The sequence below is a fragment of the Poecilia latipinna genome, unplaced genomic scaffold, assembly GCF_001443285.1.
Source record: "Poecilia latipinna isolate Pla-1442-1.1 unplaced genomic scaffold, P_latipinna-1.0 Scaffold1528, whole genome shotgun sequence".
NCBI lineage: Eukaryota > Metazoa > Chordata > Actinopteri > Cyprinodontiformes > Poeciliidae > Poecilia > Poecilia latipinna.
Genome location: NW_015114144.1, coordinates 132,856 through 152,328, shown reverse-complemented (window position 1 = coordinate 152,328; position 19,473 = coordinate 132,856). Strand labels below are relative to the sequence as shown.

Genomic DNA, 19,473 nt, shown 5'->3' with positions numbered 1-19,473 from the left:
GTAGAGAGGCACATCAAGAGTCATCAGTTCTGCCTGCAGCAAGCCAGAACCAACACACACATACACACACGCACACATGCGTGTGTTAAAAAAAAAAAAAAAAAAACATGTGCCAATCCCAGGTGACTGGAGCTGCAAGTCTGAGGTTCAGCAACATGCCCACTCCAGCCTCTGTGTGCATGTGCAAGTGTGTGTATGTGTGCGTGTGTGTGAATGAGCATGCCTCTACCATGACTCTCTCAAATCAAGGGCGCACAACATAACTCACGCTGCATCAGAAATCGACTAATCCAACACTGCACAACCTCGACACAGCCGTTGGCTACAAGTGGAGAGAACGAAGAGGCTTCGAGGCACAGCGCTGCCGAGCGAAACATCAATACCGTCGTTCTGCGACAGCCTGTACGCGTTCCCACGGTCAAAATGATTTCCACGCAGCAATCTAAATCCGTATCGGAATCCTTTTTCAATCGCAATTCTTGTCGGATTGTTGTGAGAAAAGGACTCCAACATTGTGAAAGCACAAAATCTTACCAAGTGTTTTTGGTCTAGTTTGTGGCGCAAATATTTTAGTATGCTCAAAATAAGACAAATCTAATTTACAAGTAACGTTTCAGCAATAAATAGGGGCTTGTTTTAAATCAATAATTCATTAATATTGAAGAAAAAAACTACTTGTTGGTGTAATCTGCCAGTGGAGAGCTACTTGTAAGACAAAACTAAGATATTTGCACAAGAAACTAGACCATAAATATTTGGTAAGATTTTGTGTCTGGCAGTGAAGTTGTTGCAGATGTCAAAGCTCTCATCTTTGTTCCAGTAACAGTCCTAATGAAGTGTGAATCTTTACACCAAAATCATATGTGATCATTATCGAGAACAAATCTGAAAAAGGCCGTCTAGCAGTCCGAGTCATAAGACCACACACCACAACACAACATTATGTAATCCACAGCAATGAAGTCAATAACCACACACATACACACACACACATAGCCAGCTATTGTGAGCATGAGTTCTGCAGGACATGCAGCATCGCTTTTTGATAAGCGATGCTGCATGTCCTGCAATCCAAATCAAGTTTGTTTTTGGTTTTACAGTGATTTTTATGTCCACTGTTGGTTGAACAAGATAATTTATTAGTTGGAGGACAATAAAGATCAATATTAGACTACATTTTTTTGCTCTATATTATCTCAGAATGGTCTGTCCATCCAGCTCGTCTGAGATTCAAAAGACTTCTAAATATGTCAAACTTCCAACATTCACTGATTTATTTAACAGAAGTAAATCGTGGCAAAAGTACACTTTCTTCTCCTGCAGTGATGTATGTTTGTGTAAACGCCTGGAGCAAATGGAAAGAGAAACACACATTCCTGGTTGTGCAGTTGAGCTTGAGAGTCGATATCAACGTACAGCATGGGTAACTATATAAAACTAGATATTTCCATTTCTTTTTTGATTGTTTCGCTGGGAAGGAAACGAGTAAAAAGCTGATAGGGGTAAAAACTTTTGCGTTAGCTAGAGCTTATGAGCAGCAAGAGAAAAGAGAGCATTCAGAAACTGGACTTCATTTGATTTTTCCTCCCCCCAGAAAGTATGCAGCCGAGACCAAATATTTGCACACATTGTACGAGAAGAGGACCATCACTTCTCTTTTTGTCTGACATTTAATCAAAATACAAGTTTTATGTTTTTAGGTCAGTTAAATGTCTGCATCTACAAGGAGCCAGAATAAGAAGAGAAATTTTATTATTTCAAATTTAGATGAATGCACACATCCCTTAATTATTTGATAAATCTATGAACTTAGTCTACCCTCTCTCTCCCTCACAGACACAAACTTCTTAAGCTCTGACCAAATTTTTCCAAACGCCTGAGGTCAGGGCTTTGTGATGGCCTCTCTAAAACATCGGTTCTGTTGTCCTTAAGCTACTTTGTTAATAATTTGGTAGTATGCTTACGATAACCGTCTGTTTTAAGCCTAAGCTTCAACTTCCTAGCTGAGAAAATGTGCCTTCATCATGAGGCCATCTATTTTGTCAAACGTTCGGTCCACACATCATGATGCTGCCAACACTGTACTTTACAGTTAGAATGATGTTCTCTGGTTTGTAAGCCTCCCCATTATTCTTCCAATCAAGAGGAATAATGTCCCACGGTTCTACTTTAGTCTCATCGGACCACCGGACATGTCTCAAAAACTGAAGGTCTTTGTCCCTGTGTGCATTTGGAAACTGTAATCTGGCTTTCTTTGTTGTTTTGTGGAGCAACGGCTTCTTCCTCGCCGAGTGGCCTTTCAGCCCAAAACCGGTGCAGGATGGGTGACGATGCTGTCGGGAAGATTCTGGCTAAATCTAGTCCGAGATGTTTGGATGTTTTTATGGGGTTTATACAAACCAAGACAGCTTTATCTCTGGGCCCTTCCTGGGCGGAATGACGGCAGGACATGCTGTTTACGCTTGTATGGAAATGTTTGAACAGATGAACAAATGGAAATAAAATACAAATCTAAAGAATGCAGTCATTATTCTGGCATTTAGCAAATAGAAATAATTTTATCAATCCCAACCGACTCATTTCATGTCAGACACTGAGAATGCATTTGGTTTTAAGTGTGTGTTCACCTGCAACGCAGTCTGACTTGCAGTCGATAACATAAAACCATGACAATTTGTTGGCAAGAATAAATTTTCAATCAGTTTCAAGGAAATACTGAAACATTTGAGGCTGACAGCATGCTGCAAATAAACCCAAATTTCAGGTGTTTGCATCCTCTATATAAAATACTGAATATGACTTTGATTTAATGCGTTCGAGCAACATAAGTGGTCAGAATGTTTAAATATTCCTGAAATCATTCAAGACAATATTTTTGTGGTTTCATTGTAATAAATCTCTCTCCTCAAAGCCAAACAAGCAGAACTCCAGTTTTGCTGCATCTAACTTTTAGCAGGTGACAATTAAGGGATTTGCAAACACGTCATTTGCTTTCATTTGCAGAACCCTGCAGCCGCAAGCGCCAGGCATGCATGCATACGACACAGATGCAATTCAGGGAAAGGTTGAATAAGAAAAAAAGTCGTACTTACTACAAAACTACTGTTAACTTTTTCTAATATGCGTTTTTCGTTTAGTGCCATTGCTTCACCTTTTCTCTTCTTCACCCGTTTCTTTTCCAGCTTTTTACAGGCGTACATCTTACCGGTGGCACGTACTTGGCAGGCACAAACCTGAAAAAGCGAACAAAAGGGGTTCATGTGAATCTGAACAACTTGGTCTTTCTATTTAAATATTAAATATTACACAGTTACACAACAATCAACCTGATCTTACCTCGCCAAATCCACCTTTTCCTAGTACTCTGTAATGTCTGAAGGTATTTTTGGTTACAGGTTGCCTGCAGGGATAAAAAAAACAAAAAAAAAAAACAAAAACAAAAACAAACAAGAAGAAGATGTTAAAAACGGGAGAGAATAGTGTTAAAGGAGAGAAAAAGGGCTTAATATACCAGCTGATGTCACTCTGACACACCATGTGATGTAGCAGACAGATTAATGGTCTAATTTATTATTAATCCACTCTGATGACTGCTGTTTCCATCCTGCTCTTTTCCTCCAACCATTATGCAAAGTATAAATTATTAACCTCTCGCAGAGACAGACTGATTGGCAGCCCCACCTTTATGTATTAGAGCAAACATTGCTGCTGCTACTTATATGACTAATAGGCTCTGGTGTCAGCCATTTTCCAAGACCAAGAGAAAGCAGTACAGTCTAAATGTTCTCCATAAACAAGATCACAGTGGATGCTTTGCGTTTGCCGGCTGTACCCACCTTTCCAACCATTTCCACTGCAGGAAGCGAGAAAAGTACATGGACTCCTGGTAGGAGGAAAATGGAGCTCCGCTCAGATAATCGCGAACTATTCTGGAGGGGGGAGGGAAAGAAGAGAAAGAGGGGTTGTGATTATTCTGATAAGACGAACTTCTCACCAGGCTGCAGAGCAACATTAAATCACGATCTACTCCCCAGCATGTGTTTACGTTTGTGCAGCCCTGTAATTTTGTGCATTGCTGGCTGAGTTACTGTTCACAGCAACTTTTAGTGGAAAGATTAAAAGAAAAAAGAAAATCAACAACCAGGTTTTAACACTGTGAAAAATACAAACAAACTGCCTTTGAACTGGGTCGAGATACGATTTCACACAGAACAGTAAATATAATGTAACTACGAAGTCAAATGGGGAAGTGGGTTGTGTTATTTGAACACATCAAACAAAAACCTAGACCTCAAATAAAAAAAACAAACAAAAAATAATAAAAGGCTTTGTGGATTTCACACTTAAAATGTAAATTAGCACCGCCTCTTGGGAAAATGTCAGAAAACTGACAATCTGAGACCGTCGGCTCCTTTCTTTGACTTCTGTAACACTCCCTTTAAGTAAGTGTTAAGTAATAAGCTGTGCTGTCTGTCCAGACAAGGCTGTAAAGTGATAAAACATTATAATGCTTCAGAATACAGGGAGCGCCAGGTTAGAGCAGAAATCTGGGTTGTGGACGACAAAGCACACTTTAAAAATGTAACTCCTCTGTCACGATACATTTTACTGGACGATTAATTGTCTCAGAAGTTATTGCAATAAACGATAATATTGTTATTTTGAGATCATTTTTCAGGTAATATAACGGTAATGGAATAATATTGCAAGTACAGCGTCTCTCAGACCAATAAACTTTAATTTCTAATAATCACTTAACACTGTAACTGGAAAACATTTTAAACATCCACACTGAAACAAAACACACACATTTGCTGAAGTCTCTGTAAACACAATCACCCTTCAAAAATGGGGACAGCTGAGAGCCATGCTCCAGGCTGAAGCCATTTGACATCCAGAAAGAGAGACATGAGAAAAACAGAATCACGCAAATGGGAATCATCAAGCTCATTTTAATTTATTATGTGATTAATTGACTTGTTGCTTACGTAACAATCATTTGAACTAAATAAATAAATAATTTGAACTAAATAAGTTAAATAAAACATAAAAAAAAAGAAATAAAGTAAAATAAAAGTGTCACGAGATGGGAAATATTTCAGTACTGTCAAACTATGCAATGCTATTTATGACATATTACTGAATACAATCCAAAGACCAGCTGTAAAATACAGAATATTTGTAACAAATAAGTAAAATAAATGCAAAAAGCTTTAACCATGATAAATAAAATGACTTGGACAAGTGGACAGTCCATTACAACAACAGAGAGAGAGGACGGATCAGCACACATGTCTAAGTAAGGAAGAAAATTAACCTCACACGTTTGTTTTGGCACTGCAGGAGGAAGCCGGAGTACCTGGCGAGAACCCATGTATGCTTTGGGAAACATGAAGTCTCGGCAAAGAAATGCTGTGTGGGATTTGAATCTAGAACCTTCCTGCTCAAAACCTTAAATACAGCGAAATACAGTTTATTCTGCAAAATGACGTATTATTTAATAAGATAAATCATCCAGATAATTTACACTGAAGCTACACGTTTACATTTCTTTTAAAGTTTTTGCCACGATGTTTCTAAAATCTTGAAATAGCTTCAGATCTTCCACAACTGTGGTTTGATCAACTGCTGTCATCTCATCAACAGCAAGCAAATTTCTGCAGGTACAGAAAGCCGTAACACTCCTCTGTTCACAAAACCTGCGAGTTACAGAAAAAACGCTCTCTTTTATTTAACCCGCTACTCACAGACAGAAACTGAAGTCAGAGCAAATATCCGACCTCTATATCCAAAATGATGACGTGATGCTGATGTTGGGTTCAAAAATCTTTTTCCCAAACCATAATTTGAAAATACTTTAACACTAAGCAAGGCAAGTAAAGCTGCCTGTGGTCAGCGCTCGCTGCTTTGGCCAAAACCCTTCAGAGTTTCCACAAGGAAAGACCCCCTGCTGAGACAGAAAGAAACATATGCTATGTCTCTGTGCAGCACAGATACTCTGTGTATGAGAGTAATATACATAAAAAGCTGTCAACAGGATTTCAGGAACACAATCCCACCGATTAATATCTTTCCTCTTCAAATCTTCCTGGTTTAAAGTTTAAAGAGCCAAGCTTTGACCAAGCTGCGCTGGATCATGGTCTATGTGGCGCAAACGGAGAGAGAAGAGAAACGAGAGGATGAGGGAAAAACTGCACCGAAGGGTGACACTATGTGACATAACACCATGTTGGACCGCAGCACATGCAGGAATATCCAGGAGCAAGCAAATGTTCTGCCAGAAGTCACGTTTCCTACAGCTGAGGCACGGCACTTCATTTAAAAACAAAGAGGGAATCTAAAAGCAGAATGATCGTGGAGAAATGGAAACTTGAGGAAATCTTTTGTTCATGTTCTCCAGTCATTTCAGGTTTACAAGTTTATGATGATCTGAGGAAGTGTGTCTGCTGAGGAAACGCCTCTTAGCTGCAGCTGTGGTTCTCCTGGGTTGTTACTATATAGAGAGAATAATAAACTCAGACAAATTAGATGGAAAGGGTACATTTAAGGTGTGGACTTTGACTAGGTCATTATCACAAACACATCTTCTTTGAACTAAACACATCCAGTGTGTCTCTGGTTGGACGTCAGTTGTCCTACTGGACCTTTGTCCTCGTCTCTACAGGTTTTCTTCCACCATTGTCCTGTATTTAGAGCCATCCATCCCATCAACTCTGCAGACAGGCATCCCAAAAGCATGATGCTGCCAGCACCGTGTTTTATTGTGGGGAATTCAGTGCAAAAAGTTTAGCTTTAGTTTCATCTGAGATTTCTGAATGCAGCTGGTTGAACTTTATCTTTCTTTTTAGGGTTAGTACAAAAATATGCATCGGAAAAATGTTAAACAATGTAACTTTCTCTCGTCTCTCGAGTTCTGTTATTTTATTCAGCAAGAATAAACCTTGTGGTTGGTCCAACTCTGATCCTCACTTTTCCTGAATTCCTTTTAAAACATTTTTCTGAGGATCTAAAGTGAGTCACTGGTCCACCCCACACCGAGTCTGTGCAAAAATTTTAAACCATGCTTTAAGAAAAGCAGAAACTTCACTTCTAATGAGTCAAACTTTTCTGCTTTTCTCTTAAATTGGCCTTTTTCCACAATTTAATATTTTCTTTTTTTTTCCACTCATTTTCTGTCCAGTCCTGGACAAAAGGAGATCGTTTGAGAAACCTTGCTGAAGTCACTTTAAAAGATCACAAGAAAATCTACTCGCAAGCAAAGTAGGGTGAGCCAAGACTTTTGTACCTGCCAGATGATTAATTCAAAAGTGGACAACCTAAGAGGGTGTAAAATATGGAAATGTCCCTCGAGCCACTAAATCCTCACACAAACATGAAAGCATGTTTCCAGGAAACAGGTTGGAAAAAATCAAACAGTCTGCTGGCGAGAAAATATCAACAACATATCTGAGGTGTACAAGTTTAGCTGCTCTAATGAGCGCTCGCTCACTAGAACCACCGAGACGCTGAAGTGTCTCGGAAACACACATCGGAGCAGATCATCTGCGGTTAAATCGTCAACAGAAACACCGGATGGTACGGAAAGAGCTCAGAGTTGGATCCCGGTATTCCCAGTCTGATTTTCATCAACCTGCATGGTTTATATGAGCCTCGTTTCCAACCAGCCGTGAAGACATTCAGAAAGATAAATCCATCAGCAGCGCTTCAGTTGACTTTGGAGCCGGTGCTTAGAAACCGTAGCAGCGGACAACCAGAAAGAGTGAAATCAGGACTTATTCACCACGATTAGCTGATCACGACTGTCCATTCATTATACGACATGACAAAAAAAAGCAAACAAACAAGAAAGAAACTGCTGTACTGACGTTAGGTAAAGCTCTAAACAGTTTGTGTCCAGGATGTGTGGACTCGGCAGAGATTTTAACTTCCCTTTTCTTTATACTGGACCTGTACCAATTCTGGATGGAGGAAAGATCAGCCCTGATTATACAACATGACGAGGCCTGTCGCAATAAACAATAACTCAATTAATCGCATGATAAATTAAAACAAGCTCCATAACTTCTATTTGCCTGATTTATCATTCGTTTCTCTTTCCACCAAAAATTGGATGTTAAACTTTTTCAGTCTGGTGTTTTGCACTCAACTGGCCATTTTTTAAGGAAAATATTGTTTGTAGACACATCATAATTCATTTATTTGTTGTTTCTGTTGTTTTGTTTGTTTATTTTGGATATTTAAAATCTCTTCCTGTTCCAGTGTTAAACGTTCATCCGAATTTAAAGTTTATTAATCTTTGAGAATGTGTTCTTGTATTACTATGCCGTCTGTAAAATAATTTTTATTTTTCATTTTATTTTTTGTCATTTACAGGTCTAAACATGACTGTTATATTCACAACTAAAAATTGTTTTTTACAATATTGCTACAATACAAAAAAAAATATGATACAAAAGGTCCATTTTAGGTGCCATGATATTATTCCGTCATACTGGGAGCTGAAATCAATCTACTGAATGCTTAAGAAATAGCAACCTATATGAGAAAAACAGAATTACTGATGTAGAAGAAAATGGATTTATGCTTCATGTTTTATTTTGTAAACCAAAATCCTTCAGAATTCACATCTTAGTAAATCGAGTCCACCTGCGTATAGTTCAATCCCAACCCCATCGCCTGAAAGAATTCATAGAAATCTTTCCTTTATGGAACAGAGTTTAGAAGGAATTCCTGACTTTACGGTCAGTGTGACTAAAAGCTATCAGGGAGTGAAAATTACCACTGTAGTGGTGGCTGCATCATGCTGTGGGGATGATTTTCTTCAGCAGGGCTATGGAAGCTGGACGGTACCAAATATAGGGCAGTCCTGGAAGAAAACCTGAGAGGCCCGTTTATCCGGCTTAGCCACGATTCTTTTTTGTTTGCTTTGAGCCGTCTCCTTCTTTTTCTATCTGATGTAAAGCATCAGATAGAAAAGTGCTTAAGAAAAGTGTAAAGACTTAAGAAAAGTGTAAAACTTCAGATTTCCTTAAAACATATAATTATCTGCTACCTCATGTTGGTCTATCACACAAAATCCCAAATAAATGTGCATCTCTAATATGACAAAGGTCAAAATGTATGAATACTTCCTAAATACGGCCATTCTGGAAAATATTTTAGGAACTTGACAACAGTTTTGTAAAATAACTTGCCGTTAGGCGCCAGCTGATGCAAAAGGGAGATTTTTTCAAAGGTTATATGATAATATCAAGCCCACCAGTTCCTGTGCCAAATTTCTGCTAATTTATTCAAGCAAACAATAAATTGTTTGTATGTTCCAGTGATACACCTGGAACATACATCACCTGTAACTTAATTGTTCTCAGTTTTTAGCATTTATCAGAGAACAAAACGATATATGAATTACTGATGACCTTGACATCATGTATCACCACCACGTACATGATGCAACGTACCATGAAGGTCATGGATTATCAGCAGCACTTATTGAGGTAAAACAAAGTTAGACGGCAGTATACAAGTAATAGTGTGTGTGTGTGTGTGTGTGTGTGTGTGTGTGTGTGTGTGTGTGTGTGTGTGTGTGTGTGTGTGTGCAGTAAAAAAAAAGCCAGTCTGTTTGCTTCCTTTGGCTCTCAGCGGAGGAAGCACAAACACCTGCAACGGCGTGCGTGTTTGTCAACCTGCGGCTACGAGGAAGACTGAGGTGGCTGTTGTTTCCATGCCAGCCGTCCGGATGCTTTCCCTGCCCAGCGCTGCGTTTGTGCGTGCGTGTTTACGAGTGTTACATAACCCCAGGTGTCAGCTGTCCCGCCATTACCAAAGACGAGACGGTGCCACGAGAACACGAACAGTCCCCAGTGGAGCCGCTGGCTCCGTACGCTGACGGCAACAATCGATGGCAGAGGTAAGTCGCGAGCTTTCTACAAACGTTTTGTTGCTGCGCGCGAGTCCGATCGCAGCTGGAGGACGAGGGCTGAGTTTCAAGACTTACTTGGTGCAGTCGTTGAAGAGCTCCTTGCATGGACTCTGCTCCAGCCTCTCTCGGCACCGAGCGATAACGTCCTGGGGAATGTCGGGTAGATGGGCCGCCGACTGGAAGGAGACAAAGAAACACAAGATGAGACGGGGAGGGGAGGATTCACTCGAAAATAAAGTGGGTTTTAAAGTACTTTACACGAGTAATGTATTGATGATATATAAAAATTTTCCATTCTAAAATTATCAAAGTTTTCAGTCATGTTTAACATAAATTACAAGTTGCCCATGAACCTCTGTGGACAGAACAGGGGTGCACAAGGAGGGGAGAAAGAGAAAGAAAGACAGAAAGTCAGAAAGAGAAAAAGAAAGAGTAAAGAAGGAAAACGAAAGAGCAGAAGAATAGAGGAAGTAAAGAAAGAAGGAAGGGCAAAAGGAATGAGTGAAGGACTATATAAATATAAATAAAACATTTTTTTCATTGTCTGTTTTTCTTTTTCACTCTATAATACAGATCAGGGAAATACTGAAATTAAACATCATTGTTTCCTAGATTGTGGGCACAATTTGATCAACAGAGAATGACAAAGATAATTTAGTCCCACCAAAGTTCACTTTGGATATGGATTACAGTAAATCATCCCTAGCACTCTCTCCTGAGTGATCTGAAATTAGCTGTAGTCATAAAGGACAGTGAAATCCATCAGAGTGACCAAACACATTACTGGAAACCTTAGTTTTGGTGGAAATCACGGCAATGGCAATTGCAAGAACACAAAGTTGTGTTTCTCATCGCGCAGTAATTTCATCATCTGCTGATCCTCACAAATGGGGGGAAGAAAATGTTTTGCATCTGTACGACGTGAAGCCATCAGGGCAAACCTGCATTTTCAGATATAAATACTTAACACTGACTCTTACAATGCCTCACTGGAAGTTTAAGATGTAAAACTGCATCAACTGGTTCTGAATCAAAGTAAACATGTTCATGCGTCTTACCCCGTTATTAAAGTATGTGTCTAATACATTCAGTCCACAGTCCCTCCTCTTCTCGTCGGGAGCTAGCTGGTACATGGCCTGTTGGAGGAGAAACAGACACGTGAGCAGCGACGCCATGCTAAGCCACGCTCATTCAGCCATCTTTAATACTTCTCCAAATAAGGGGAGAGAGAGAAGACGGGCAGAATGGGAGGCCCTGAATCCAGAAAAATAAAAATAAATAACGGTTTAAGAAGAGAAAAGCAGAAAGTAATGAAAGGAACTCTGCGAAACGACAACTTTATTCATCTTCCCGCTTCATTCATTACAATTGTTGCCCGACAGGATGACGGGCTGTGCCTCTGGTCAAATATGGCCGTACGTGGGGAAACAGTCTGGGAGTTTGAAACTCCCAGACTGCAGAGCTTGTTAGAAAACAAGCTCTGCAGAGAGGAAGAGGACCGAGCGCTGCAAATATGCATCACAGCAACAACGTGACACTCCGGAGGGGAAACGTCAGAACACACATAACCCTAGAGATTTATTCAAATAGGTGCATGTTTAGTGCTTGCAATGAAAAGTCTTACCAAGTATTTTTGGTCTAGTTTCTAGTGTAACGATACTACACTTGAAGATAGACAAAACAAATTGTTCAGCAACACATAAGAAGCTCGGTTACAGTCAGTAATTCCTTAATATTAATGAAAAGTACTAGTCTGCCAATGGAACAAGACATTTTTTTTCTATAAGTGGAAAAAAATCTGGCACTAGTACCTTTTCCATTTCATATCATACTATTTCTTGCTGAAAAGCTACGAGTTAGTTTTGTCTCATTTCACAATATTTGCATTCAAAACTAGGCCAAATACATTTGGTGAGATTTTTTGTGTTTGTGCAGTGTGCCTGCACACCGTGAAAACCCCTAACATAGGTCCTCATTAAACAGGCACGACCCCCCTCACCCCTGTGTTTCCTTTCTTGCATACCACCAGGGGCCTAGACACAAGCTCGGGCCTGTGTTTGCTTGCTCACCCAGGGGAACTGCCTCTGACGTGGGACTGACCTCATGGAGGAGTGCAGAGAGGAAGAGGAGGGGTCTGCTCTTTAACAACCAAAGTCACTAATCACCCACCCATGCAGGCAGAGCGCCGGCTTACCGCTCCCATTTCTCGTTCTGCACGGCCCGATGTAGGCCGAGACCCAGCTGACAGATGGACGATGTGAGGGGAGAAACACGACAAGCAAGAGAGCATCTGGGACAGCTGTGGGATCGTCAAAGACCGCGATGGGTAATCGTTAAAGTATTTGGTAAAAACTTACGTCAGACAGACCAAAACAAAGTTATGTGGGAATTTTAAAGAACAAAATGAAAATAATTGATACAGACAGCATAATTACAAAATAATAAAATCAAGCGACAGAAACATTTTTCCACATCTGCTTGTTTCAATATGAAACTTATGAAACTCAAGGCGTTTGTGTCTGGTGAATTCTTCATTCAGTGAAGCTGCTCACGGTGCGTAGAGTATCCACAAATTTCACTAAAGAGAGGCCGAACTCCATATTAAAAAGTAAAAAAAGTACAGCGTAGTAAAAATAATAACTGAGTAAATGCAAGTACATGCTACCAAACTCTGCTCTTACCACAGCGTCCATGAAGTCGATGCAGCGCTTCAGCTCTGGCCGGGTGTCACAGTACTGACGGAACAGCAGCCGGCCGATGGGCTGCTTCTCGCATAGACTGGTGAAGTCCCTCTCTGCAGGGAGAAACACAAGGAAATGAAATGTGGCGGCTGTCCTCCAGCCTGGCTCAGGTTACCTCTGAGGGAAATGACAATCACTACGTTTCTGCTGCGTAGCCATCTTCTTTTGCTCCCCTCAATACCGCTGGCGGATTGCCGTCTTGTCTTTCGTGCGTAGTAACACAGTTTTGAAATATGTTTTACTTCACATCTGTCTTGTGAGGAGGCAGACTTTTATGTAATCGCTTAAAGTGGGCGTGAGCAGCAATTTACCCAGCTTACTAAAGGAAAATGTGTTTTTTTTTTTCTTTGAACGCTAACTTCTAAATTCAGCCTCAGACCTTCCAGCAACCAATAATCTAACAGAGACTGTTAAATTTAATAAGGACATTTTGTAATAACCTCCCAATAAGATTAAACGATTATTATAATGTTATGTCATTGGCAAAGCATTGCAAATCTTTTGAAAATCAAAAGTTTCAACCATATAAATGTATATTTTTTGACAACTGGGACAATTTACAGACACCAAAACTTTTATCGCGTTCACCTCGATTGATCTCTTTTAGGAGCGCAGAACGAATTCTGATCTCAAGACATTCCCAGGTGGGAAGTGATGGTCTCTCCTGCAGGTGGTGAGTGTTCGCTGTGGCCTCCTGTAGAGCAGGACAAACCTCCAAGGAAGACGGCCGGGAAGCATCCCGATCGGATGACCAAACCATCTGGACCGACTCCTTTTTAATTTGAGGAACAGCAGCTCTGCTCTGGTACTCCTCACTCCGTCTCTATAAGGCTGAGCTCATTTCAGCTGCTTGTAGCCTTGTTTCACATCTCACGGAAATAGGTGAAAGACGAAAAAAAAAAAAAACTGAACGAGAGCCTTTCCGTCTTTGCTTAGGTTTTTTTTATTCCCCCACCACCACTAAAGGCTGCTGCACCTCCCACATTGCTGCAGCCAATCTGTCATCAATCTCCTGCTCCAACCTACAATCCCTTGGGAATAAGACACAAGCATGGAGCATTTTGTATGAATTATCAAACCACATGATGGATGCATAACTTTTACCATGCCTCAAAATATATTACCCATTTGAATTTTTAAATTTTTATAATAAAAAAAATTAAAAAATAATTAAATGTATGTGGAAACTTATTTACAGCAGTTTGTTTGAGGACAGTATAAACTTGTATCGTCATGACGGGAGAATATAACTCAAATATCACTGCGAGACATACTAGGAAGTTGGAATCATCTACTGTAGCGTTATGTAGTGGATATATTATTACGATAGTGTAGTGTATAATCTGTTCTTAACTTAATTCATTTGTTTATGAACTTTATGACGTCTCATTTTTGATCTGTGGTGTTTAATGTAATGGGCCACAGTTCACAGCTTTACAAGCCTCACTCTCCTGTAGAGGTTTTCTACAACATGGTTGCATTTGTGTCATTTCCAGACCCATGACCGTGTTCATGGGAATATTTGACCATTCTTCCGGAGGTCCATTTGTGAGCTCAAGCACTAATGTAGGAGGAAAACGTTTTTTGCTTCCAGCTTCCGCTCTAACTAATCCAGAAATGGTTATATAGAGATAAAGTCTGAACTTTGTGAAGACCAGTCAACTTCTTCCTCACCAAACTCACACGCCCATGTCTCTAAGGAATAACTTTGTGCTCTCTGCCACATAAAGAGAGGATCTCCAACTGTTCTCATAGAGTTGGGATTATGAAATTGTCCAAAACGTCTTAATACACATAATCCCCGCTCAAACCAACTTTACATTTGACACAATGGAAGCTGCCATCTTGGCAGATGTCATACTACTCAGACTCATCCTATTGCACATCAGTCTCCTGAAAGTGACCCATTCTCTCACTAATATTTGCAGAAGCCGTCTGCATGCCCTTTATGCACCTGCAGCCCTGGAAGAGGCCTACAGAAAAAGAAAGACATGCAAATTAGTTTTGTTTTTTTTTTCCCAACATGCCTTAGAAACAAATCAGACCGATTGTATTGATGTTTTCTGGTGGCATGTCAGTCTGTTTTTTCCTGTGCAGCTGGTCACATCTTATTAGAACCAATTGTGTCCATTTGACTCATATTTCCTCTTTTACCAAAGGAGGAAGAAGACTCGGGTCGCTCTCTAGCATTGGCTGACAGTCAGGACAGATCCACACTCACACAGAGACACACACAAAGGAAACACAAAAACACAAATGTGTGTATTTGTAGAAACAAGGGGAGGAAGAAAGACGGTTGCAACAAATAAAAAAAATAAAATGAAATAAAAAATAAAATAAAAAACCACCAAATCTTTACAGTAGTTGTTTATTTTAAAAGCATCATGTCCTCTTCTTTGTAGCTCACAGAGCCACTTTAGACCTCATCACTGTGGTAAATCCAATATTCTCAAACGACTGAATAAAAAAAAAAAAAAAAGACCATTTGAGATTTTTATTACTTCCCTGTAAGCAAGACGGGCACAACATTTTAAATCCGATCGCAAAAGTTCTCGCCAACACATCTTTAAATCCACGAACACTTTATGCTCACTTTTGATCCTTCACCACAATCCTTTGGAGGCTTGTGCAGTTCTGCGTAAAATGAGCAATTCCCTCTCAGAGTATTAGAGGGAATCTGAACGATAATAAAAATCGGGGCCATATGTTTAAACAATACAGCACTTCCTCTAGGTGCGCATGTGAAAAAAAATATTATGTATGACATTTATAATTGATCATCTAATAGATAAGCGGCATGAGAAACCCGCTAATGGTCAGACTGTTTGCTGGGAAACTATGTACAAAATGAGAAAAGATTTGTGGTTGTGAAAAGACGGCGTCTGTGTTTTTGTGTTCAGAAATATTTTCTCCTCATCCTGGCTTCACTCAGCATCCAACCTAATGTGCACCGATTCTTAGATCCGCAGCAGATCTCCTTACTGGTTGCACCGACATGCTGCAGACTGGAGCAAATTACTGTTGAAAAAAGAAAAAAAAAAATCACTCACTACTACAGTTAAATGCTTAAAAAGAACAAGAAGGGGAAAAACTTGGAGAGGTAACTGTTTACCCAAAACAAAGACCGCTTTAATCACAAAGGTTTATACTTGTTGACCGTACTGGGCCTGAAAGCGGTGACAGCTGGAAACCAAATATTTACCATTCAGATATTCATTTGTTGGGTCTTTCGAAGAGCAAACTGCAGCGCTCTGCTCTGAGCACTCGCAAGAAAAGTTCCAGCAGTGAGTTTATTGCACTTATGGGAATAGAACTGTATGACACACAGCTATTCAACGTTAAATGAGCCTACGCTTTTTATGTTTCAGATCAGATTTTGTTGCTTCCTAATATTTTGAAATTTAAGTGCAGGCCTGAACAGCAAGGCAGAAGGTGGAACCATTGCTTTGCAGCAAGAAGGTCTGGTTTTGAATCCTGGGCCCGAGGATTTCTGCAAGGAGTTTCCATGCGTTCCCTGTGCATGCATGGGTTCTCTCTGGGTACTCTGGGTATAATTTCAAATTATCATACACAACTGTAAACATCTTGAGGATGTTGAGCCACTCCATCGTTTGGGAAGTTGATGAATTCAGTGTTCAGGTGGGCATCAACCCCAGAGCAAAAGCAAAAGATCATAAGAGGCTGGCCAAAGAGGGTGGGATGGTATCAATGTCCACAATGAAACAAGAGCTGAAATGCCACTCGGAGATTTAAAAAAAAAAAAAAAAAAAAAAAACGTTAATCCAGGGACAGGATCAAGTAAAAATCCACGTTTTAGTTTCCATATAAACTCAGAGACAAAGAACTTAAATCTTCAGAGACAGATTAAGGTCTAAAGGAAACTAAAACTGGAGTATTTGTGACCGTAATGGCCGCTGTAACATGAGGAGGATAAATTAGGAAGTTTGCACCATTCCAGCTAACGTACAGAGGTGGCGGCATCATGATGATGCAGTGTTTTCACATCAAGCGGGGATTGAAAAATTTTATCAAATAGATAAAATCATGAGAAAAAACATTATGTGGAAATATTGAAGTAACAACTTTAAACATCAGTCAGAAAATTAAAGCTTGGACACAAGTGGGTCTAAATAGACAATGACCCAAATCACACAGATTAGTTACAGAGTGGATTGAACACAGAAAAATTAAATCCAATCTGAGGAATAAGAAGTATTTAGTGTTAGTATTCAGTAGCTACAAATACTAATTAAATGTATGCCACATCTGAATTGAAATACGTTTTTAAAGATTTTATCTTCAAAATGCTTTTATATTACTCAAACATTTAGCAAATATAGCTAACTTTGGTAATCCATTCAGATCTAAACAGTGAAAGCTTACTCTGTTTAAAAGTATTAAACCAGCATTTATTTCTAATCAGAAAATATTTACTTCTCAGCCTCTACATCATGTGCGCTTTCTTCCACCATTGTCTTAACTATGATGATTCTTGCACAACCATTACAAGTTTCTAATGTTTATTTTTTCCCCATTTAGCAGTGGACAGAGAACTGGAGCCTGGCTACAATTACACTGGAGGATATACAAATGATTTTAGTATGCATGTTTTCATAACTTCTTCTACAAACAAGTCATTTCTCTAAAAGCCACCTACTGACACATGTTGGGATTGACACAGAAAATGTGGATGTTGGATGAGAAACATCAGCTGAAAATATTGCTGGATAAATACTTGACCTAATACTTGCATGTAATCACTAAAATAGCTAGAAGCTACAAAAAGATTTTAGACTGGAGTGGACATTTATCTGTTCCTTTATGTTTATCTGTCACATAACAATTACAATCAAATGTATTTATATTCTTGGTTGTAATGTGACAAACCGAGCAAACACTCAATCAAAATGAATCATTCTGCAAAGGACTGTGTCATATGTGATTATCATCATTATGTGATCCAAGACCTTAAGAAAAACCTCGGCTTCTGTCTCGTTTTCATTTAGCCAGTTGAATTTTAACTCTACTGTCAATTTTCTCAAAAGATAAAAATAAAAATCTCTGTGTGTAATAGAGACTTCTCCCAAGTCCTGACTAAGCTGAAAGAGTCGCACAGGAAAATGAGAAGGAAGCATTATATGGTTGGGCAATCACAGGCAAGGCTGAGTAATTTGTCTTTACCACGGAGTTAAGCGGCAATTTCAACTTAATTAAAACTCCAGTTTAGTTCAAAATGAAGTGGGTTAGTCAGATGATGAATGGCAGTCAAGCACGCACAGTTCTTTGAGCATCTATAGCGACATGCTACAGTGTTCAGACCCCCCAACTTTTTACAATCACAGTGCGTTTTATTGAGTCTGTTATAAACCAATGCAAAGTAGCAAGTTTTCCATCTACTTTGAGAAGTAGATGGAAAACTATGCGTCGTTTCTTTTTTTTTTTCTTTTTTACAAAAAAATCTGGCAAGTGTGCATTGTAGCTCCCTTTATTCTGATAAGACCCAATGTCATCAATTTAGATAACACTACTGTGTATTTTTTCTCAGCAAAGCGCCAGCTGTTCTCTGACGGCCTTCGAGGTTTGTTAGATAACATTAGTGAACGTACGGCATTGTGGTGGCCAAGGAGAACGTCAGACAGGTCAGGGATTTACATTTACAGCAGGACTAGGCTTTAAAGCTATACATCCGAAGCCTTGAGCGTCTCACTGAGCACCGCTCTGTCCATCACCTGGAAAAGGAGAGTGTGGGACAGCTGCAAGCCAAGATATGGCCGTTCACATAAGCTGCATGAGACAAGGTCAGTATTATCAGAGAAGCAGCCGAGAGGCCCACTGTGACTCTGGAGGAGCAGCAGAAACCCACAGCTCAGGCAGGAAAACTCGTCAACAGCACAGCTAATACTTATCAAGTCCAGAAATCTGGCCGTCATTAAAGAGTGGAGAGTGGCCAATTAACAACCCTAAAACCAGCCAGGACGAACCTAAACCGAAAGCCAGAGTTACAGTGAAATACTTCAGATCAATGCAAATTAGCATGCTAAAATTGACCAGTAAAAGTTGAGATCAATTGACAAACTGTGGCAAGACTTAAAGAATGTGAATTAAAGATGACTGACATACATTGAGCTATTCTGTAAGGGAGAATGTCAGAAATCCAAGCGTCTAAATGTGCAAAGCTGACAGATGTACACCAAAAGCATGCTGCACTTTTTCATAAAAAAAAAAAAAAAAAAAAAAGCACCAACTTTTTGTGCTGGTGCATCACATAAGATCGCAGACAAATTAAAGCGTGTAGTTGCAACGTGACAGAATGCGGAAAAAGATCAAAGCCTGCAAACACTTTGTGCAAGGCGCCATACTGAGCTAAGCAACGACCACGTCTCTGAACTGCTATGCAAGAGAAACTTCTAAAACTGGTTTCTCAACATTGCACCAACCATCTGGAATGTAAATTAGAAGAAGGATGTGGGCTTGTCACGATCAAAAACAAAAAATGCTTGACAATAAGTTGTCCCAGAAGTTATTGCGATAAACAATGATACTGTTCTTTTTGAGACCATTTTCAAATGCTATAATGGCAATGGCACAATAATGCAAGTAAGTAATCTCAAAGATCAATACACTCTCAATTTTAATGAATATTTAACAGTGGAACTGGAAGACATTTTAAATATCCAAAATAAATAAGTAAACAAAACAACGGAGACAAGGAATAAAAATTAATTATGACGTTTCTGTATACAAAAAAAAAAAAAAAAAAAAAAAAAAAAAAGGGGCATTTTAGGCCAAAAAACCAAACTGAAGTTTTGGGAG

The 19,473-nt window shown here is 39.5% G+C and overlaps 1 protein-coding gene across 3 annotated transcripts in view; it reads right to left on the bottom strand.

Annotated features, from left to right (window-relative positions):
- grk4 (G protein-coupled receptor kinase 4) overlaps window positions 1-19,473 on the bottom strand; it is a 59,490-nt gene that overhangs the window by 8,762 nt on the left and 31,255 nt on the right. For 2 of the 3 annotated variants that reach the window (XM_015058261.1, XM_015058262.1), the window contains exons 3-8: window positions 12,601-12,713; window positions 10,978-11,055; window positions 9,995-10,095; window positions 3,837-3,929; window positions 3,337-3,400; window positions 3,093-3,233 (exon numbers count right to left, since the gene is read on the bottom strand). In XM_015058261.1, the coding sequence (XP_014913747.1) occupies window positions 3,093-3,233; window positions 3,337-3,400; window positions 3,837-3,929; window positions 9,995-10,095; window positions 10,978-11,055; window positions 12,601-12,713 (590 nt within the window). Of the gene's footprint in view, window positions 1-3,092; window positions 3,234-3,336; window positions 3,401-3,836; window positions 3,930-9,994; window positions 10,096-10,977; window positions 11,056-12,113; window positions 12,219-12,600; window positions 12,714-19,473 lie in introns of all 3 variants that reach the window. The other variant, XM_015058263.1, reaches the window with a different exon arrangement.